Source organism: Xyrauchen texanus, chromosome 38 (assembly GCF_025860055.1).
Source record: "Xyrauchen texanus isolate HMW12.3.18 chromosome 38, RBS_HiC_50CHRs, whole genome shotgun sequence".
Lineage (NCBI taxonomy): Eukaryota > Metazoa > Chordata > Actinopteri > Cypriniformes > Catostomidae > Xyrauchen > Xyrauchen texanus.
The window spans coordinates 36,154,531-36,179,110 of NC_068313.1; the positions used below are offsets into that span (position 1 = coordinate 36,154,531).

General features: G+C 39.0%; 2 protein-coding genes across 51 annotated transcripts in view; one reads left to right on the top strand and one right to left on the bottom strand.

Moving 5' to 3' along the window:
* The window catches only part of LOC127632143 (chloride channel protein 2-like), a 76,750-nt gene extending 65,398 nt beyond the window's left edge, over window positions 1–11,352 (bottom strand). The window contains exon 1 of the mRNA XM_052110720.1: window positions 11,125–11,352. Within this exon, the coding sequence (XP_051966680.1) occupies window positions 11,125–11,175 (51 nt within the window). The 5' untranslated portion in view covers window positions 11,176–11,352. The remainder of the gene's footprint in view (window positions 1–11,124) is intronic.
* Window positions 11,353–23,567: 12,215 nt separating this feature from the next.
* Window positions 23,568–24,580, top strand: part of LOC127632132 (protein NLRC5-like) — a 377,053-nt gene continuing 376,040 nt past the window's right edge. For all 50 annotated transcript variants that reach the window (XM_052110651.1, XM_052110666.1, XM_052110667.1 and 47 more), the window contains exon 1: window positions 23,568–23,658. The gene's annotated coding sequence lies outside the window, so the exon portion shown is untranslated. The remainder of the gene's footprint in view (window positions 23,659–24,580) is intronic.

Consider the following 24,580-nt stretch of genomic DNA (forward strand, 5'->3'; position numbering starts at 1 on the left):
ACTCATATCCCGCTGCTTTACATCACAAGTGCAACGCTCCATCAGTCGAGCTCGCGCAGTTTAATCGCACTCGAACGAGCTTTAAATTATCTGATTATGTCATGCAAATGTTAAAATGAGTCATGCACTTTAGTAAGTGTTTAGATGTTATAAGACAACATTGTGTGAGGAACAGGGAGAAAAGTACAGTGCTGTGAAAAAGTATGTGCCCCCATTCTGATTTCATACTCCTACTAAATGCTTTTAAAAATGTTGTAAAACTAACAAAGCAGAGGCCATCAGTGTACAAAACACAGTTTTTAAATGATAATGTTATTTATTGAAGCAAAAACATTATCCAATACTGACTGTGCCTGTGTGAAAACGTATTTGCCCCTTAGTTACTAAATCCTCAAATCTATGACTCTGCATTTATAATGTGGTTCAGCTGGACTAGACACACCCAGACCTGATTACTGCCCACCCTGTTCAATCAAATCAACACTTTAATATAACTTTTTCAGCAGCATGAAGATGGCTAAAAGCTCTCACCCTGTAGCACACTATGCCAAGGTCGAAAGAAATTCCAGAAATGATTAGGAAAAAGGTGATTGAAATACATCAGTCTATTTCAAATGCTCTGGGACCCCCAGTGAGAGCCATTATCTCCAAATGGAGAAAACTTGGCACAGTAGTGAACCATCCCAGAAGTGGCCGCCCTTCCAAATGTCCTCCAAGAGCTCAGCGACGAATCATCCAGGAAGTCACAAAAAACCAAGGACAACATCCAAGGAACTGCAGGCGTCTCTCGCATCAATAAAGGTCACCGTTGATGACATCACTATCAGACACGGGGCAAAAATACCATCCATGGAAGAGTGGCGAGGCAGAAACCACTGCTAACACAGAGGAACATTAAAGCTCGGAGGTGTCCTTTTCTGCATATTGCGGCGCCGTTTTGTGGTCCGTTCTGCATAACGCGGCAGCTCACTTTAGCTTATCACGGCTCATTAGGCAGGTTTCGTGACAGACCCACTGGCCCGCTCAGTTCTCCCGATGGCCAGTCCGCACCTGAACGGCCCCAAAGTGCTTCAGCCAACCGGGAAAATGCCCGGTATGCCAGATTACCAGTCCAGCCCTGGATGTTGCTACTAAAGGTGGCACAACCAGCTATTACATTTAAGGGGGCAGTTAGTTTTTCACATAGGTGATATAGGTGTTGGATACATTTTGTATACATACTGTATTTTGTGTTTACTCAAGTTGCCTTTGTTTTATGTTAAATCTAATTTGAAGATCTAAAACAATTTAGTATGAAGAACACACAAAAACAGAAGAAATCAGGAGGGGCAAATACTTTTTCACAGAGCTAAGTGTTTATGAACTGATGATCTGCCGTTCTGCACGTGATTTGTGTGAAAGCGAATAATTCATTGTTAAAATCATTGTTGTTGATCCTTTCAGATTCAACATCAGACTTCAGACGACCAGAGAAATGTTCATTATGGGTTGTGGAATGGTTGTGGAATGGTTGTGGATGGGTTGTGGATGGGTTGTGGATGGGTTGTGGATGGGTTGTATCTGGTCAGGAAATGTCATGCTGTATTTTGCAGCTCCATAATCATTTTGATCTTTGTAACAACAACAAACATGCATTTTTCTAACGCTTTTGATTTAGATTATTTCTCCATGTCTCTGTTTGCTGTGGTGTCGAGTCGAACTCTTTCATTCATTGTGGCTTGTTTTCATTTCTTCTCCCTTTTCAAGACTTTTCATTACATTCCTTCAGCAGTCAAACACTCGCCACATTACTGATGGGACATTCATCATTCCCTGAAGCGGAGCGTGAGTGTTTGTTTGTTCTTTTATATTATAGGCTGCTTTTGTGCATTAAATGAGTTTAAAAGAAGAGTGGAAATTCTGTCATTATTTACTCACCCTCATGTTGTTCCAAACCTGTATGACTTTCCTTCCTCCATAGAAAACAAATAGTGATGTTCAGCAGAATGTTAGTCTCAGTCACCATTCACTTTCATTGCATATTTGACTGAGGCATCCCTTTTGCGAGTAAATGGTGAAAGAACTTTCATTTTTGGGTGAACTATCCCTTTAAATCTAAACCGTTGTGAACAACAAAACATCAAATGTACTTAAATGTGATGCCAAATACTTTTGGGAAGATTTATGCTCCATATAAATCTATATTAAACAGCATTTTGCTTCATATTCAATATTTCAAATTAAATGAGACTTTATGGAACTTTTGCACTTTTTAAAACAGATTAATTGATACATTTAAAAGTCGCTTTTTGGAACTTTCGGTTATCGGCAGAATTCTAAGACGGAAACTCTATGATAATTTCAAAATAAGAGTCCCTGTTTTGTTTTTGTGCTTGTTTATTGTTCAAAATACAGCGTTAGGCACCAAATCTTACTTTATTATTATTGGTAGAGCAATAAACTGCATCTGGGATTTTATTCATTTCTGACTTTTTGTGCCCGTCATAGTACAAGGTACATTTTTGCCATTGTATACTCTTAACTTGTGACATCACAGGACGTTTCCGTGAACTAAAAAACATTAAATGTGATTAAATATCTTGAGTGTGTGTGCGTGTGTGTGTGTGTGTGGACACAATGGGTCAACTTAAACACATGCACCTTATTCACACAGTTAAGAGTCAGACCAGTTCACTGGGTCAGCTGCTGTTCAGCAGACACTTTTTAACCCGAGCAACATATTGCACAGGAAGAGCAGCTTTACTAGGGTAATAATCAGGGTAAATGACCAGGCATCTCTGTAACTCTTCAACCTACACGAGACTAAACCCGTGACCTTTGAGTTTCCACTCCCAAAAGCCTCTGTTTGACTACACCTGTGTGTTTAAAGCAAAACACTGGGTCATTATCAAATTATTGTCCTTCGTTTTTCATTGCAAGCAACATATTTCATTCTATATTATATGTTTTATAAGTGCCACGTGTTTTTAGAGGGCTCTTAAAGGGACAGTTCACCCAAAAATGAAAATTCTCATCATTTACTCACCCTCATGTCATCCCAGAGGTGTATGATTTTCTTTCTTTAGCAGAACACAAATGAAGGTTTTTAGAAGAACATCTCAGCCGTGTTGGTTCACACAATCCAAGTGAATGGTGACCAGAACTTTGAAGCTCAAAAAAGCACATAAAGGCAGCATAAAAGTAATCTAGTTGTTTAATCCATGTCTTCTGAAGATATATGATAGGTGTGAGTGAGAAACTTTCTTTAAATCTCAACATTGACAAGCCCGACCTGTAGGTGGTGATATGCAAGAAGAATGCAAACTGCGAAAAAAGAAGAATGTAAAAGTGAAAGTGGAGATTTATGGTAAAACAAAAAGGACTTAAATATGGATTTGTTTGTCATACAACCCTATCATATCACTTCTGAAGACATGGATTAAACCACTGAGTCGTATGGATTACTTTTATGCTGCCTTTATGTGCTTTTTGGAGCTTCAAAATTCTGGTCACCATCCACGTGCATTATATGGACCAACAGAGCTGAAATATTCCTTTAAAAATCTTCATTTGTGTTCTGCTGAATAAAGAAAGTCACACATCTGGGATGGCATGAGGGTGAATAAATGATGAGAGAATATTCATTTTTGGGTGTACTGTCCCTTTAAAAGCATGCAATAGATTTTATCTACAGGTAACAGATACAGAAGTCAGGTATTAAACACCTTGTTGATAGAGACATACAAAAGATTCCTATATAAGATCAAACAGATGCTTAATCACAATCACAGTTATTCATTACCTCTCTGAACCATCACACACCTCAGATCGAGAACAAAAATAATCAATATTTCCATAAAGACGCGCGTCTAACAGCTCTAAACTGTTCTGATGAACAATGGAAATGCACATACAGGCAATTTACTGATGCAACCATTGTGGTTTACAGCTAAACATCAGACCACCTTCACAATAAAATGCAAATCATTTTGTGCCTCACGAATACAGCAAAACAAGTGAACTTTAATTTCAGTGTCAGACCCAAAACAAGACATCAGACTCGACTGTGACACAAAGACAGAACTGCTCGCTCTAGCTGAGCCTGAAGCCGGTCTCTTTCTCTCTGAATCGGAGACAAAGCAAACAGGATGTGATGTAAAACTAAAGTTTCTGTTCTCATTTAATCCAATTAATTGTCTTTCAATACCCACAATGCACTCACAGCCCACTAAAGATGCACTGAATACTGAACGAGAGAGAGAGAGAGAGAGAGAGAGAGAGAGAGCACAAAAACGAAGCAAATAGAAATGACAAATCATTTAGTTGATTTTGAGAGATTAAGATACATTTTAAATCTATATTAAATACAGGTGTTCTGTGTATCTCAGCGAGTATTGACACTGACTAGCACCCCTGGAGTCGTGAGTACGTATCCAGGGTGTGCTGAGTGACTCCAGCCAGGTATCCATAGCAACCAAATTGGCCCAGTTGCTAGGGAGGGTAGAGTCACATGGGGTAACCTCCTCGTGGTCTCTAAAATGTGGTTCTCACTCTCGGTGGAGCGCGTGGCGAGTTGGGAATGGATGGCGAGGAGAATAGCATGAACATTTACATTTATGCATTTGGCAGATGCTTTTATCCAAAGCGACTTACAGTGCACTTATTACAGGGACAATCCCCTCAGAGCAATCTGGAGTTAAGTGCCTTGCTCAAGGACACAATGGTGGTGACTGTGGGGATCAAACCAGCAACCTTCTGCTTAACAGTTATGTGCTTTAGCCCACTACGCCACCACCACTCCTTTTTATTAAATCTTATACGATACTTTTTTATATTAAAATGTGAATATACACATGGAGTATTATATAAGCACTGTACTGCACACACTGCCGGCCAAATGTTTGGAATAATGTACAGATTTTGCTCTTATGGAACGAAATTGGTACTTTTATTCACCAAAGTGACATTCAACTGGTCTCAATGTATAGTCAGGACATTTATAATGTGACAAATTGCTCTTGCAAAATGACAGCTTTGCAGATCCTTGTTATTCCAGCGGTCAGTTTGTCCACATACTCAGGTGACCTTTCACCCCACACTTCCTGTAGCACTTGACCTTTCACCCCACACTTCCTGCAGCACTTGCCATAGATGTGTCTGTCTTGTCGGGCACTTCTCGCACACCTTACAGTCTAGCTCATCCCACAAAAGCTCAATGGGATTAAGATCCGTAACACTCTTTTCCTATTATCTGTTGTCCAATGTCTGTGTTTCTATGAGTCTTCTCTTTCCTGTTGTACATGAAACTGGTGTTGAGCGGGTAGAATTCAATGAAGCCGTCAGCGGAGGACATGTGAGGCGTCCATTTCTCAAACTGGAGACTCTGATGTATTTATCCTCTTGTTTAGTTGCACATCTGGTCTTCCACATCTCTTTCTGTCCTTGTTAGAGCCAGTGGAAGACTATAGTTCCACCTTTTGTATGATATCTTCAGTTTTTTGGCCATTTCAAGCATCATATAGCCTTCATTCCTCAAAACAATGATTGACTGACAAGTTGTGACAACATAATGCTTTTTATCAGAGTGAAATCATGTTAACACACATATTGTTTATGTCTTGTGGCTATACTTTTAAAACAGTGAGTATTTTAATGTTTTGGCCCCACTGAATTCCTTTGTAAGTGACTCACTGTAACCCTGATTTTCTGTTTTGATAAACATTTTGTCACATCTGTTAAACTCGTTGCGTTAGATTGTGATGATTCAGCAGCGCTGCTGGTTGCATAACGACTAATATGTATCTTTATCTTCCTTTGGAAATTATGATAACGACATACATTAATGTCCCAATGAACACTTACACACACGGAGCCATTCTGCTAATGAATAACATAAATTGCTCCAAAGTTTGTGGCCACAGACACTCCCATTGGGAGGGCAAGCTTCACATAACAACAGAGTCCTGGGTGTTTTCGGATGTTGTGGTACTTCCTCTTAATGCGGTTTAATGTTCGGAGTAAATAAGAAGAAAGACTTCCTGAAGAGAGTTAACACACTGTGCCACTTTTCAAAACAATGCCATGTTTGTTTGAGCGGTCTGACACGTCAACTTACAGATAGTAAGCAAGGAGGACAAACATCTGGTTACCATAGTTACCCATTCATCTCTTTGGAGAGATCGACAAGGTAGATTTGGCCATTCTTTGAAAAGAAAAACACAAAGTCTAAGGGTGGATTGCCCCAACCAGGATTATTCTTACATTTGGATTAAATCAAGGTCACACGTGAATGACTGGCGATCAGTAAATGCGGCGACAGCCTTCTGAGAGACGTTTATCATTTTATTTATGTTTATTATGGTCTGAAATCTTGGGCCATCAGCCATGATGCGTGCTCTCAAATCTGGGTTGTGAGTACAATGGCTCTCGTCTCGGTGGTGGCGTGATTAACCGCTTCTCCATCGTGTACATGCGGGGACACGGGACAGGTCACTCAGATAGAAGCGACAGGAGGGCGTTATTGTTCCCCTCTCCTCTCATGCGAGGGGAGGTGGTCATCTGAGACCCGTGCCACTTGCGTATTGCTTCATATTAGCTGTCCTTTTTATCGTAACCCTTGTGCGACCTTAGGGATATTTTAGTCTTTTCAATCACTTTGGCTGTGTTAATGCCAGTGGCATAAATTTTGCCAAAGGTGTGTATTTTTTGAGGAACCTCAGTTCCTATAATACACGGTGTACACACAATAGTCACACTCGGGACCTTCAAGATAAATATGTCCCCTTTAAATCCCATTACAATGCAATATGTGATCCCAGTGCCATTAAAGCATAAAATCATGAATTTTATGATATTATGCTTTCAATCCGTAGCCCTGGATTCAAAATTTACATTAGTAATATTTTCCACCAGATGGCGCCATTTTTCTCATGTTTAGGATATGGAGCAAATACAAGCTTTTCCCCTATTTTCTGTTTACTGTATTATAGAGCACTGCAGGCCAACTGAATAAATGAAATTGCTAAATGTGTGTGTGTGTGTGTGTGTAAAAAACAACTGTGGCATTATGTAAACAAACTGGCATTTAAAGGGTTTAAAATCCTGAAAATGGCTGAATATTTGGATACAGTTTTGTCCTCGAAGGACCTCACAGTAACTTTTTTTTTAAACGCACAAGGGTTCAATTATGCCACCATATTTTATGCCTTGTGAGATTGTACACACTGCCGAGACATTTTCTCAACCTACCCGATCAGCTCGGTGTACTAACGATCTACCGCTGGGTTCAGAATCCATCATGGCGGACAAAATTAATCACAGGTGAAATCGTAAGGATTCGTACAACTTTTATAAATGCGGCTAATGCGGCTAATTTGTATGATATCGTACGAGCTTCACTACAGCCAATGACGTCGCTGGACATCGTTTTCATCTAATCCGTGACAATTACGGTGGGGCGGCTGTGGCTCAGGTGGTAGAGCGGGTCGGCTGCTAATCGCAGGGTTGGCGGTTCGATTCCCGGCCCACATGCCGAAGTGTCCTTGGGCAAGATACTGAACCCCAAAGTTGCTCCCAATGGTAGGCTAGCACCTTGCATGGCAGCTCTGATGTCATTGGTGTATGAATGGGTGAATGAGTCACAATGTGAAGCGCTTTGAATACCGCTAAGGTTAAAAAGGCGTTATATAAGTGCAGACCATTTACCATTTACTTGCTTCCGTCATGTTTACACACTCTACTGATCAGTTAGGGTTAGATAAAAGCAAAATACACTGAAATCAATGGAAAGAAGCTCGACTGCATGTACTAAACCAGTACACTAAAAATCAACCTAATGGTGCGTTCACATACAACACGAAGAAAATTTTCGCCTTGCATTGCTCGCGCGAGTTTGATCACTGGATTATACATTTGTGTTTAAACTGGCATTTGCGCGAGTAACGCAAACCCGCGAGTATTCCCCCTTCTCTTCCGGAAAAGGACAGGAGGAGGGGCTTCTACGACTTGGTTCATAGTAAAGTACAACCAATAGCTGGAATAAAGTAGCCGCGCATATTTTCAGAACTTACCAGGTCGTCCAACTTCCTCGCTCACGTTCCTCCAAGCGATGTGTTTTTTCGTCCGGTCTCTGCACACAAATGACGTTGTGTCGTACAATTTCGGGTTCCTACGACAATTTTTTCATCTATTTTTCCAGATTTCTTCTGCTACTACGTCAGTACGTCAATGATATCCAGACATTCGCAATGCTGTTATATACGCGTCATGCGTATTTTTCGCTCGAGTTGAAATATTTAAACTCGTGCAAATACACGAATGAAGTGAAGAAAGCAATTTTGCGTGTTCGAGTCGCGTCATTCTTTTCATTCGCATCTTTGCATTGACTTTGTATGCAATCGCGCCACGCTGCGCGAAACGCTCGCTTTGCATTGTATGTGAACGCACCATAATTCCTATTCTAACAGACTTCTAACGGATAGTGTTTATTCAACATGATGATTTAATTAATTAAGTTGAGTTAATCCAACACAATTCTTTAGCATTTGGTTTCAATTGTGTACAATCCAATTGTGTCGGGATTATGTGAAAGATTCGTTGCATCAACGTATTACTGAAACGGGACAGGGGATTGGGAGAGTACATTTCGAAGTGCTACTTTAATGTATTTCTAGACCAAATGAAAGATGTAGGAGACTTGTTAGTGTTTAATGCTCTGTTGGGATTTAGAGGCGTTTCGGTCATGGTGGATATGTTTCGGAGGTTCGGCAATGTGGAGAAGATTGAAGCTAATGGGGCGATTTACAACCTTGTGCTTTGCTGAACAGTCATGACGCAAAGACTGAAGGATCAGGAGACCCTCAACAGCATCATCCATGCCATACTGAGCAAATATATATCTATAATATGCTCATTTATATTGATGCAAGCTGTTAAAACGAGCGGAGTAATTTGGACAGATCTAATTTAAGTGAGATTAACTTAATCCATTTGGGTTTATGCAACACAACACGTTTAAGTAGAGCCTACATTTTCATTTCATATTAAGGAAACTCTTCATTATGTAAAACCAACGTGCATTAATAAGCATGTCCTTGACGCCTCGCACGTGGAACGATGGTTGTTTGGGGCAGTCAAGTCAGATGTCCAGTGACTTCAGGTACAGTAGAAACACATCTGATTGTTGTCATGATGTCATAACTGAGATAAACGAACCATACAGGCGACCGCTGTCTCAATCTCGGCTCATGAGGAGACAACCGAGATGACCTTCCACCAGTCCAGGAACTTTAAAGGAATATTCCGGGTTCAATACAGGTGAAGCTCAATCAAAACTTACAATGGAAGTCAATGGGGTTTAATCTGTAAACATTAAAATACTCACGGTTTCAAGACATAAACAATATGTGTGACATTAACATGATTTTACTGTGATTAAATCAATTAAAAACCATGTGTTACCATGACGACCTAACGCTGTAAACCCTCCGAAGATTGGCCCCATTGACTTTCATTGGAACACAGATTTGTGCTTTTTTTAAAGAAAAGGAGGAACGAGTCAAAAGTATTTTTTGTGGTAATCAACATTATGCCACAAATGCTGTTGATTGAGCTTAACATGTATTGAACCCGGAATATTCCTTTCTGGGTATCATTTAATGTTTATAAGGGATTTTCTCTAAAAATATATTTAAAAAAATAGCATGTCACTCTTACATACAAATACTTTAATCAATTATCTTTCCAATTGTTTTCCATTTGAATAATTACATTGAGAATATGTATTACCTCCCACCCATTCAATCAACATCAAATTATCTTTTCAGTGATAACAACTAATAACGAAGATTAAAACAGAATATTGAGACCTCTATCAGATGTTATGCAAAATAATACATAAAATGTCATTTAAACTGGGCCAGTTTGCAAAAAGCCCCCCTTTATTTCTGACCCTGAATACAACATCACAATACACAAAGCCATCATATACACACTGACAAGGCAGAGAGAGAGAGACAGCTAGAGAGACAGACAGATCAAGAACAGGCAGAGACTGACAGACAGACAGGTAGATCAAGAACAGGCAGAGAGAAAGAGACAGGTAGAGAGACAGACAGATCAATAACAGGTAGAGAGAGAGACAGGTAGAGAGAGAGACAGATCAATAACAGGTAGAGTGAGAGACAGAGCAAGAACAGGTAGAGAGAGAGACAGGTAGAGAGACAGACATATCAAGAACAGGTAGTGAGAGACAGACAGGTAGATCAAGAACAGGAAGAGAGAAAGAGACAGGTAGAGAGACAGACAGATCAATAACAGGTAGAGAGAGAGAGACAGGTAGAGAGACAGACAGCTCAATAACAGGTACAGAGAAAGGTAGAGAGACAGACAGATCAATAATAGGTAGAGAGAGAGACAGGTAGAGAGACAGACAGATCAATAACAGGTAGAGAGAGAGACAGAGCAAGAACATGTAGAGAGAGAGACAGGTAGAGAGACAGACATATCAAGAACAGGTAGCGAGAGACAGACAGGTAGAGAGACAGACAGATCAATAACAGGTACAGAGAAAGAGACAGGTAGAGAGACAGACAGATCAAGAACAGGCAGAGAGGCAGAGAGACAGGGAGAGACACAGAGAGAGAAAGGAGAAAGCACAGAGACAGACAGATCAATAACAGGCAGAGAGAGAGACAGACAGGTAGAGAGTGGAGAAAGCGCAAAGATTGACAGATTCAGACAGACAGACAGAAAAGGTAGCGAGAAAGTTCGACAGATGAGGAGAGCGACAGAAAGAGCAGACAGACAGCCACGAACAGAGAGTCCATCTCTGATATCACCTTATCATATCATTGTTACTCAACTTCCTTTGATTTGAAACTAAACACTCACTCACTCACTCCCTCCCTCACTCACTCACTCACTCACTCACTATTCACTCACTATTCACTCACTATTCACTCACTATTCACTCACTATTCACTCACTATTCACGCGCACGCACACAACAAGCATCATACAAGTGTGACAGACAGCTCTCCATCTGATTGAATGACATTTACACACACACAACAAGTGTTTATGTGCGTAGTGACAGAAACTCTCACGAGCTGCGAGACTTTCTGGAAAAAGAGAAGAAACACTCACCAAAGTTTGTTCATACTGCAGCGCGCGCTGGTCTGTTCCGTCCACGGCCATGACTGCAGCTCACACACACACACACACACTTAGTCACACAAGCACGAGATCTCAATCACACACACTCCTCGAGCGTGGACCTGCGGCGCGTCAGTGCGTGGCGTTCAGCGCGGCTCTCGTGTAATGGCACTGTGTGTGACAGAGTTAGTGGGTTTAAATGTGTGAAAGAAGTTTGTGTTCAGCTGAAGATTGAAGGCGGGACTTACAAAGAGACTCCGCCCACTCAGCGCAAAGACACACGGAACTCGGGCGGTGTCACAAAACACAGCGAGATCCCTACATAGAGCTAATTCTTAAGATTTTCTCTCAAAACACACCGACTGTGTCACAAAACATAGTTAACTGCATACTTAGACTGTAGACAGCATTTTTCAACATAATTCTTAGTGTTTTCTTTTAGAAAACTCACACTAGATTTTCTAGATGGCATAATCAGGGGCGTAGCAGCCGCGGGGGATGTGGGGACACGCCCCCGCACTTTTCCTAGCTAAACCCCTACCAACTCCAAATGGTGGATATGTTTACAGTATTCTTTGTGTTTTATTACTTTGGGCGGATTAAGCAACCATCCAGGTCAGTTTCATGAGCCAAAACAACCCTTACGTAATACAACATCAGTCAGACAGTCTAATCAACTTACATTATGTTTGTGAGGTAATAGTTTGATCGGTTACTTTTGCCAATTTAAGCAGATGACTAGATCTGCGTTAAATATGTAAAGCTATTTTTAAAATCAGCTCCTGTTTTTTAACCTCTATGTTGGTGTGCAGTCGACAAACTGTAAGATATATTTAGATGTATAGATGTATTTTACTGAAGCCAATAGATATATAGAAACACTTTTTTGTACATGGAAACATACAGACGTTATTGAAACTCATTATAACTATTATAAGACTATTATTGTTGTCTTTTGATTAAAGTCATGCTCAGCAGCTCACAAACTGCCAATGGGTTCTGGAAGAAAACGCTCACTATGATGTCCAACATTGTGTCTAGGTAGGCAGCTCACTAGGTATTGAGATACAGCCAATGGGTTCTGGAAGAAAATGCTCACTATGATGTCCAACATTGTGTCTAGGTAGGCAGCTCACTAGGTATTGAGATACAGCCAATGGGTTCTGGAAGAAAATGCTCACTATGATGCCCAAACTTCTGTCTAGGTAGGCAGATCACTAGGTTTTGAGACACAACCAATGGGTTCTGAGACACAACCAATGGGTTCTGGAAGAAAACGCTCACTATGATGTCCAACATTCTGTCTAGGTAGGCAGCTCACTAGGTTTTGAGACACAGCCAATGGGTTCTGGAAGAAAACGCTCACAATGATGTCCAAAATTCTGGCTAGGTAGGCAGCTCACTAGGTTTTGAGACACAGCCAATGGGTTCTGGAAGAAAAAGCTCACAATGATGTCCAAAATTCTGTCTAGGTAGGCAGCTCACTAGGTTTTGAGACACAGCCAATGGGTTCTGGAAGAAAAAGCTCACAATGATGTCCAAAATTCTGTCTAGGTAGGCAGCTCACTAGGTTTTGAGACACAGCCAATGGGTTCTGGAAGAAAACGCTCACAATGATGTCCAAAATTCTGGCTAGGTAGGCAGCTCACTAGGTTTTGAGACACAGCCAATGGGTTCTGGAAGAAAACGCTCACAATGATGTCCAACATTCTGTCTAGGTGGGCAGCTCACTAGGGTTTGAGACACAACCAATGGGTTCTGGAAGAAAAAGCTCATTATGATGTCCAACATTCTGTCTAGGTAGGCAGCTCACTAGGTGTTGAGACACAGCCAATGGGTTCTGGAAGAAAAAGCTCACTATGATGTCCAAAATTCTGTCTAGGTAGGCAGCTCACTAGATTTTGAGACACAGCCAATGGGTTCTGGAAGAAAACGCTCACTATGATGTCCAAAATTCTGTCTAGGTAGGCAGCTCACTAGGTTTTGAGACACAACCAATGGGTTCTGGAAGAAAACGCTCACTATGATGTCCAAAATTCTGTCCAGGTAGGCAGCTCACTAGGGTTTGAGACACAGCCAATGGGTTCTGATAGAGTACACTTCAAACCTATTTCATACTGTTGTGTTACATTATTCCTGTCATCTGTTCTTTCATGCATTGCAGTGCATATTGCTGTTTAAAACATTACATAGGGTGATCATATGTGATATTTATGGATGTGTAAAGATGTGTTGTGTGATGCCAGGGTCAAAAGGTGGCACACTTTACATGAATTCACTATAAAGTGTGTATAATGCAAAGATATATATACAATCCTTGATCAGAGTTCTGTATAAATGGCAAATTATATGAAAAACATACTAAATAATTTCCATACGGTAATTAAAACCAATTTAATTAAACTGTTCCAGTTATTAAAGGTGTGAAATAACTCTTGAACCTGAGCTGTGTTTACAGTAAACCGTTTCTGCTGTCTGTAACCCGTAGAAATCTCTAATATGTATCCAATATTTACTTCACATACATGTTTGAGGTAATCTTTAAATAGAAAAGCCATGCATATAAAACATTCCTGAACTGCACTTTGACGTGACCCAGGACGTGTCCCTGTTTGCATGAAGATCTACTGTGTAAAAAGTTTTATAATGTTGTGTAAAAGAAGTCTTTATGTGGTTCCTAGAAACCACAGAGACACGGAGACTGTTCCGATTGTTGCTTAAGACTTGAGACACATAAAATATGTACAAATGTTCGTATATGTTGAATGAGGATGTTGCAGTTTAATTTTGTTAAGATGTTTGGTCAAGTTTGTGTTCATACGAGAATGTTCAAGTTGTCTTTCTGTACAACTGAAATTGAAATCTTCTATCAGATCAAACTTTATCAGTGTATTAAATGTTTTAAGAGGATAAGTTGGTCCGTCAATGAATAACGTTTATTTGTGTCGTTTTCTATCTACTGAAGTAATGTTCATAATATAAAGATATTCCTTAAAGCCAATAAATGTGAACGAGTATATAAAAACATCAGAGCAAATGAAGTAAGTCTCTTTCTTTGTCTTTAACATAAAACGGTTATTAGAAAGTGCCAGAAGAGTTAAAGCGGTCCTTTTCCATGAATCATTTTCAATCCACCTGAATTCGATAATAAAATGACTTTGTAAAATGTGACTGATATGTCTAGAACTGTGCTAGAAACACACGTTCAGTGTGATCAAGCAGACTATGGAGGTCCGAATTGGTCAAAATTAAATAATGAAAGAAATATTTAAATAAATAATTGAACGCGCCGTGGTCCGAGTATCTCAGCGAGTATTGACACTGACTATCACACTTGGACTTGGAGTCGTGAGTTTGAATTCAGGGCGTGCTGAGTGACTCCAGCCAGGTCTCCATAGCAACCAAATTGGCCCGGTTGCTAGGGAGGGTCGAGTCACGTGGGGTAACCTCCTCGTGGTCACTATAATGTGGTTCTCGCTCTCGGTGGGGCGTGTGGTGAGTTGTGCGTGGATGCCGCGGAGAATAGCGTGAAGCCTCCACACACGCTAGGTCTCCATGGTAATGCACTCAACAAGTCACGTGATAAGATGCGCGGATTGACGGTCTCAGATGCGGAGACAACCGAGATTCGTCCTCCGCCACCGGATTGAGGCGAGTCACTCCGCCACCACGAGGGCTTTGGGAATTGGGCTTTCCAATCTGGGGAAAAAAGGGACTAAATAAATTAATGAATTAATTAATGCATAATAAAATAGGTTTAAAAACGATATAATCATTAAATTACCAAATAAATCTATAAAAAATATATTTTATTTTGATTTGGTTATTGGTTGATTATTTCATTTGTGACATTTTCATATGTATTTAATGATTAATTTAGGTATGTATTTATTTAATTTTGACCTATTTGGCTCTCCATAACAGACTAGTGAAATTACATTTAAATGTTTTTTTAAAGAAAATATCACAGATGAGTGTTGCTGAGAAATAACAATGAAAAATAAAATAATATATAACAGAAAATGCAATCATTGTACTGCAAGAAGAGACAGAGCTCTACAGTTAGAAGTGGTAAATGTCTCCTTCTTGTGGTGAAATTGGTTACTAACCTCCACAGGCCATTAAAACATGAGCACAATAAAGTAAATAAAAAAACCAACACCTGCACAATCTAAAATAAATGCTGAAAATGGGTGAGCTGGCACAGAAAGACAGAAATGGCTCAATCAAGGACTTTTGCATTTTGATTTAATTACTTTTCACAAAATGCATGTCTTCATGAACAAATCATACTGTAGTGTTTGCAAAGTCTTAAAATGAAACTCCTGGATTAACCTGTAAATCTGGCCTCAAAACAAGCGTGTTGTGTTCGTAATGAATCTTTGCGATCATAAATCTGAATAATGAACTGTCTCACACACTTCAGTGACTGTGTCAGCAAGCTCTTGTGTGAGTATAACGGTTCTGTATGTACTGTACGTGTGTGTGTGTGTGTGTGTGTGTGCGTGTGTGTGCGCTCAAGTTCTTTTCATCCGCACACTTTATGGGTAAAAGAAGTGTCAGCATTCAGCCTAATAACCCGCAGGTCACGGGTGCTTAATAATTGTTATAACAGAAACTGACGTCACTTTAGAAGAACTAGCGGGTAATGTGTTAGTTTATTAACTGCATCACTTAAACGTTTAGTAAGAGTAAAGTTAGTGATAAACAAGAATAATCTTGTCATTAAGAACGTACACATGAATGTTTAAATGTATTCTAATATATTTAACACAAATAGTGTTTGTAAAAGTAATTAACTTCATTTATAAGTCAGTAAATGCAATCTGATTACAATTATTTAAATTGTAATGCATTACACTACTATTTGTACTTAAGTAATTCGATTACAGTAAGTATTTACTTTGTAATCAGATTACACCCAACACTGTACTTGAGTAAACACAAACATCTCCGGATCATCGTTCAGTAAACGCAGTTTCTGGCCTGGATATTTCCAATCAGGTTGAGAACGTCACACTGTTGAAATGTGACCCCTGACATGTTAACCAGAGCATTAACCTGTGTCCGGCTGCTGGGTCAAAGGTCATTGTGACATCATGAAATACAGACTGACCAGTACTGAAACTGAAACCAGAATGCTTTTGCTGAGGAAATCACAATTGATTAAACATTTTCTTAGCATTAGCTCATTATATAGTCCAATGAATACACTGTGTGTGTGTGTGTACGTGTGTGTGTGTACTGTGCATGTATTGTGTGTGTGAGTGTGTGTGTGCATGTAGGGTGCGTGTATGTGTGTGTGTGTGAAGTGTGCATGTAGTGTGTGTGTGTGTGTGCATGTAGGGTGCGTGTAGTGTGTGTGAGTGTGCATGTAGTGTGTGTGAAGTGTGCATGTAGTGTGTGAGTGTGTGTGTATGTGTGTGTAGTGTGCATATAGTGTGCATGTAGTGTGTGTGTGTGTGCAGTGTGTTCACGTAGGGTGCATGTAGTGTGTGTACGTGTAGTGTGCATGTAGTGTGTGTGTGTAGGGTGTGTGCATGTAGGGTGCGTGTAGTGTGTGTGAGTGTGTGTGTGTGAGTGTGTGTGTGTGTGTGTGCATGTAGAGTGCGTGTAGTGTGTGTGAGTGTGTGTGTGTGAGTGTGTGTGTGTGTGTGTGTGCATGTAGGGTGCGTGTAGTGTGTGTGAGTGTGTGTGTGTGTGTGTGTGCATGTAGGGTGCGTGTAGTGTGTGTGAGTGTGTGTGTGTGAGTGTGTGAAGTGTGCATGTAGTGTGTGAGTACGTGTGTGTGTAGTGTGTATGTCGTGTGTGTGTGTGCATATAGGGTGTGTGTGTGTGTGTGTGTGAGTGTGTGTGCATATAGGGTGTGTGAGTGTAGTGTGTGTAGTGTGCATGTTTTGTGTGTGTTTGTGTATGTGTGTAGTGTGTGAGGGTGTTTATATGAGTGTGTGTCTGTGTGTGAGTGAATGTGAGTGTGTGTGTGTGTGTGTGTGTGTGTGAGAGAGAGTGTGTGTAATGTATGTGTGTAGTGTAATGTATGTGTGTAATGAGCGTGTGTTTGTGAATCCTGCGTTGAAACACATGAGAATGACAGAATAAATGACCCACACCAAATACTGCAGGAACGCATTACTGCCCGACACAAGGTAGATCCACCTGTGTGCTGTTGAGAGAGAGAACACACAAAAGGTAGAAAATTAAAAGGTGTATTTACTATAAACATGTTTGTTCCCACCCCAAACTCAATGTTGCTGTGTTACACTACAAATAAACAGAGCAATTTTATAACGTCACAGAATGTTGACAGTTTTCTAAGAAATATAAATATAAATAGATTTCTTATGGTTATTTCTGGGATAGAAAATACTTTAACATCGAAAACGTCACTAACTTCAGCTTTATCCGTTGCGACCGGATCAATTTGAACTTGCGAACCGGATCAACCCATTTTATTAAAACTACAGTCAAATGGTTTTGTGGACACAGACTCCATAGGAAGATATGTCCCCAGTGTAAATGTGATGTCTCTGTGAACTTTTAATCCTGAGATTGGGAGGGCAATACAATTTTGGCAGGTGTAATATAACATTGCCAAAATTATAATCCCCCCTGTTAAACCCATTTTATTAAAAAGCTACAGTCTAACTGCTTTTGTGGACACAGCATTCATAGGAAGATATGTCACCAGCATAAATGTGATGTGACCTCAAAATGCTGAGTTGAGGGAGTGCAATATAATTTTATCAGGTGTTCAGATGAGATTGCCCACAGGTAATCCCATGTTGTTATGGATAACGGATATGACAATTGATATGCTATAGCCAAAGGATATTATTACAGATCAGATTCATCTTTATACATAAAATTAGCAGAAATTAGCTTGTTGCAGTACTTGAGCAAATAAATACTTGCACTGTGGGAATAAACGTTTAAATATATTACAAAGAAAAATCTTTAAATCCTTTAGCAATTTTGGGATCTCCCCTTTGGTGAAAATGTGAGTATGCTATCCACAAACATAATGGCTCACTTATTAAACTTACCCTCATATATTCACTTCAATTGTCAGATTTGTCTGTGTGCCTTACTATTTAACAATATATTACTTATTCTCTTATTTACGGTCTTGTTGTATATACACACATTTCATCAATGTACTTTAGTATGTTTATTATGGTGTAAACCATAATGATACAGATTAATCAATATACATTTGTATGATGTTCATATATAGGTCCAATGATAAGAGTTCATATAGTCAATATTACATATAAAATTACTTGAATAACACCATAACCTACATGAATAGCATGTCAATGCAGTTCAATTCTATGTTGTTTTATCTGTGAAAGGAGTGACATTCCTTGAATGCTTGTTCCCTTGTGCAGTCCTCTTACACATCATATACATATTACACTTTTTTGCATAATGTACACATTTGACATAATAAACATATATCAATGCACATTACACAAACATATTATTCACAACTGCAACGCTAGCAACATATGGTGTAATGCTTGCACTGTCGAAGCCTCTAGTTTCAGCTTTCGTTGTTACTTCATCAAAATTAATTTACATAATGTTTTTTAATTCACACTTTCATGCATTTAAATAATAAATTACTACGTTGCCTTTTGGTTAATTGTGTGAAAAAGATTGATTATAAACGCTTTTTAGACGGAAGTGTTTTAAACTCGCTGCACCGCTGTAACGCGAGGGGCGAGGGGCACTCAGATTCTGGCAGGGATTCGGCACAACACCTAATCTGTAAACATTAAAATACTGTTTCAAAAGAATATATATAAAGGCCTGTTTTTTTATATGATTTATTCATACAAATTTACTCTGTAATTATCCGTGAGCAAATACTTCATACAAAATAAAAATGACAGTAGGCTAATATAAACTTGTTTGTTCCCACCCCAAATTCAGTGTTGCTGTGTTACACTCAAATAAACAGAGCAATTTTATAGTCACATAATTTACATTTTCCGACAAATTCTAAATATAAATAGATTTCTTATGGTTATTTCTGGGATAGAAAATACTTTAACATCGAAAACGTCACTAACTTCAGCTTTATCCGTTGCGACCGGATCAATTTGAACTTGCGAACCGGATCAACCGATTCATTGAAAAGATTCGACTCAGAAGATTCACTAATCGGACTCGGTCAACGCTCGTTCTCTGTCACGAACTAACGACTTATTTCTCGGTTTGTTCCTCACACAAATCTGTTAAATGGATTTCTTAAGACTTGTAACGGACGATTCGTATGAACTAAACTACTTTTATGATAATTATGGTGTTTCATTAGTCGTTTAGTGACTTGGAAAAGTGGCCTGGATATTCTTCACAAAAATCACCTTTGTTTTCAACTGAAGAAAGTAAGTATGGGGTTTGGAACGATCTGAGGGTGAGTAAATGAATTGTGCTTTTTTGTGTAAACTGTTTATTTAACTCTGCTGCACGTTTTATATGCAAACATAAGTACATTTTTCGTTTTGAAACATTCAACTCTTTATACCTCTCGCAATGTTGATTAAAACACTTGAAATGAACTTTAGTTAACAGGTTTATGAACGCACATTCTCTCTGATTAACTCACATGATATACAACATAAGTCTGTAAAGGGATCTGCAGACTGTGTACAATTATCGCCCCCTCAGAAAACAACCGTTATCATTTAAAAATGTTAAATTCCCGCTCTTACGGTGATGCGTCACTACGGGGCGCTTGGATCAAACTAATAACAAGAAAGGGGGAGCGGGTATAACATCAGTACAACAACATTATTATTTTCTTGTAATAATAATAATTATATATAAAAAAGACTTTCGTTCAAGAGAGAAACGCAACAGGTGTTTTAGGCATACACTCAAATAAAGCGGAACAGAGCGAACAAAACGAAGAACAATTAAATGAACCCCCTCAACTGTGTGTTGTAAAGTTCTGAGGTGCTCAGAAATAACAAGGAGGGGGGCGTGTCCTGAAAGATTGACAACATACACACACAGACACACTATCGTCAATGAAGAGGAAGATGAAGATATCCATGATAAAGCTGATCAGTGTCATGGCGAGTTCCAGCAGCATGAGGAAGATCCAATCCGCCCCGATCCCAGACATGAAGAACCGCTGACAGTACAATAACCAGTCTTGACAGAAACTACAGTACCCATAATGCATCAGAATTCACCTGACGGACTCCATGAAGAGACAGAGGCCTCACAGCTGCTTCAGAATTCATGTTTGAGGTATGACAGTGTATAATTAATGTTAAAATAATGTGAAAAATATCCTCATGTAAAGTTAATAAAGTAAATTCCTAAAGAGCACTCAAAAAGTAAATTCCTAAAGAGCACTCAGGGCAAATTATCCTGCCTACAATTGACATCAATAGTAAAAATCTCATTCATTTATCCCATAGACTCATTTATTTTTCAATGATAATTTATAAACCTTTAAAGACAGACCTATCATGAGCTCTGAGGTTGTTCATCGATGGTATATGCTTCTGTTAAATACAACCGTCTGCATTATCTCAACTTTATTGTTTAAAAGTAGTGTTTGATATCTGAATTCATGGTAAACAACTAAAAAAATAAATGGTAAATGTTTGGATTTGGGGAGGGGGTTATATATAAGATTTTTTATCACGTTGTTATTTGTATTGCTTTTTCATTCGTTTAAAGTGCAATTTGTATTTAAAACACAGGGCTGTTAATCAGATGGTCGCTGGTTCGAACCCCACGGCCACCACCATTGTGTCCTTTCTCTGAAGAAACAATTATTGACATTTTTGCTGAATCAATAACAATCATGTTTTGGAAAAAAATCTTCAACTTTTGACTCTTTGCATCCCCTTTGCTGCTAATCAAATATTGTCAAGAAAAGTATTTTTGTCTTGTTTTCTAGGAAGAAATATCTAAACATTCTTAAAATGTGATTTATTTGCTTGAAAATAAACTGGCATGAGATTTTAAATCTTGTTTTGAGAGAAATTTATGCTTAAAACAATAAAAAAACTGTTTGCTAATGGGGTCAGAAAATAAACTGAATTCAAAGAGAAAACAAGTTTATTTTTCTTGCCCCATTGGCAGATTGTTTTTCTTGTTTTAAGTCTAAAGTTCACTCAATTTTGTCAGATTTCTCTTAAATCAAGAGTTATTATCTTATGCCATTTTGCTTGTCAAGTAAATAAATCATGTTTTAAGAATGTTTAGATAATGTTACAGGAAAACAAGACAAAAATAATTTTTTTTTTTTTTTTTTTTTGCTGTGTGTGGACTGTGACATTTTTGATCTTATCAAGTGTAAAAGTGCTTCATCCTGATCTTCTTCATGTTACAGATTCAACTGATCCATATACAGTAATTTACTCTTATTTGGAGATTCGTCAGTATTACTGATCTCAGAATTAAGTAATAATTCTGAAAGTGTTCCTGTCGTGTGGATCATCTGCTGAGCATGGTGCTATCAATGCCAATGTCACGTGTTCAAGTAAAGATAAAATGTATTTCTTCACTGAAAGTTGCTTTGGATAAAAATGTCTGCCAAATGCTTCAAGTTCAACTTTATTAACTATAATTTAAGCAGTCAAGTCTAGGCGCACCAGCTGAGGCAGCGGGGATGCAAAGCCGCTCCGGGCTCGAGGAGAGTGTGTGCGTGTGGAAGTCAGGAGCACTCGGATGAGAGTCCGTTGAAGAGAGTGAGGTGCAAACGAAGCCCTGAAGAATCGCGATGAAGCGCGATGAAGGTGAAGTGGTAATTTTAGACGGACTGCCACAGGACTAATGACCTCGGTGATGGGAAACGGTCCGATGAATTTGGGGCCTAGCTTACACTGGCAGTCAAACGTTTGGAATAATATACAGATTTTGCTCATATGGAAAGAAATTGGTACTTTTATTCACCAAAGTGACAATCAGCTGATCACAACGTATAGTCAGGACATTAATAATGTGAAAAATATCTATTACAATTTGAAAAGAAGTTTCAGAACTTCTTAAACTACTTCAAAGAGTTCTCATGAAAAAGTCCTCCACGTGCAGCAATGACAGCTTTGCAGATGCTTGTTATTGTAGCGGTCAGTTTGTCCAGATACTCAGGTTGGTGGAGGTTGCAGGAAGTTTTATTGGTCGCACAAATAGGGCAAGCAGCAACAAAATGGCAAACGTCCCGCACAAGCAATGACCACCAAATATCAAAATATCATCTTGCACGTGCAGAAAATTTTTTCGTGCTCAAAATATCATCTTAATGTTTGAGTGTGAAAACTATGACTCCGGGATGTTAGAATTGCGTGCTAGAGACGTCATTACATGATGATGTAAAATAACAGCTGAATAGGTTTTTGAACCGGTTCATGGATTCGAACTATCCGAAAGAACCGGTTCATGAAAATGAATCGGACTTCCCATCACTAATGTAATCCACTGGAGTGCAGCTGACTACATACTTTATTCTGTGTAACACAAAGAACTGTCACAGTTTTGCCTCAGTCACCATTCACTTTCACTGTATTGAGAAAAGATGCAATAAAAGTGAATAGTAACTGAGGCTCATTCTGCCAAATATACAAGCTAAGCTCAATCAACAGCATTTGTGGCATAATGTTGATTACCACAAAAAATACTTTTGAGTCGTCCCTCCTTTTCTTAAAAAAAACTAAAAACATAATCAAGGTTACAGTGAGACACTTACAATGGATGTTGATATTGTGTGGAACCAGCCTTATTATGTTGGCCAATGAAATTGTACCTGTATTGGCGGGGACTCCACCCAGGGGATATGAGGCAGAAAGGGGAATTGAGAAGGCACTTAAATGTGTAGCTCATGCAGTATGTTCAATAAACGCATGGTTGTTAAATAATGTTGTAGTTCCCTCTCGTGACAGATATCTGGAGGGTTTAAAGGCAGAAATATGAAGCTAAGTCCCGCCTTACAGGTAAAAGAGCCAATCATCTTTTAGATACAGACACCGCCTGTCAATCGCCTGTAGAACACGCATGCGCATTAGCTATACAAGTCGGAGGAACGTTTTTGTTTTTTTTAGCGTAATATGAGGTAAAGAATCACAATTTATGATTCCAATATTAATAGATTTTATTTCTGATATGAAATATGTTCTTTGATCGTAATCTTGACCAACCGTTTGTGAGATTTTGGTCTTTCTCCATTCAAGTAGATAGTAGCTGCACTGACATGACTGTAAATAACCTCCCGAGAGAATTACAGAAATGACCGACAGTGGACTGACTTGCTAGAGAGACTTCGGTAATGTTCAGAGTTTACAAACATGTTTTAATTCGCATCTGTAGTGAGATTCAACCTCGGCCTTTAATTTGTTATGTATTCCACTGGAGTGCAGCTGCATGAGGACTCATGTGTCACTCAGACACGAGCATGCGCAGTACACTGTTGTTGACTCCACCAGTAAAACGAAACCAAAAGTCTTCAACTCACCGGCTGACTGTTCGGACATTATCACGAGGCTCAAAGATATTTTACATCTCACGGTAAGTTAACAATAATAATAATAATAATGAAGCCTATTTAGCAATAGACTCTTGTTGGATGTTTGGATATTAGTGATCAGATAAAGTATTGATAGTTTATATCACACTCAGTTTTTCTTAGTGCGTCATTTTAAGATCGAACACTACACGTCGATATTTTAAGCCGCACAAACTTTTATATTTGTAGAGTATTTTCAGTAGTCGCATATTTCTGAGAGATATCCATTCGTCTTTGTGTTTAATAGATTTTCACGACAGTCAGATCAAATGAACTCCATAAACAAGAACTAGATTATAATAAACCGGAAGTGTTGAACAGGCCCAAAACTGCTCGACGTCTTTACTTACACGATCGGACAGGAGATAAATCATTATGTAATCAGATGACCCCCTTAGGTGATCTAAGACAGTGATTCCCAACATTTCTTACAGGAGACCCCTATTTTAAAATGTTTCTTGTATTTTGATTTTGATCAGAAGGACGCTGGTTCAACCCCCACAACCACCACCATTGTGTCCTTGAGCAAGACACTTAACTCCAGATTGCTTCAGGGAGATTGTCCCTGTAATAAGGGCACATTAAATTGCTTTGGATAAAAGCATCTGCCAAATGCATAAATGTAAATGTAAAAGTGTCTGTTGTAGAGACTCTCTTTGGTGTTAAAATATCCTCAATGGTGTGACCTGAGATGTTTTTCTTTTCTCATTAAATAAATAAATATAAACTTTAATAAAGAGGATAATCAGAAGTACACCTCTCTGCTTGTTCTTCATGTAGTTGAGAAACCTGTATTTGAGGCTGTTTGAGCTGTTATTCACACTAGTGGATTTGATCCGCCCACAATTATTTACATTCTGCTGTTCTGAAAATGAGGTAAAGCAGAAGTCTGGTAGTTATTTTTGATCTTTTAATGCTGATTTA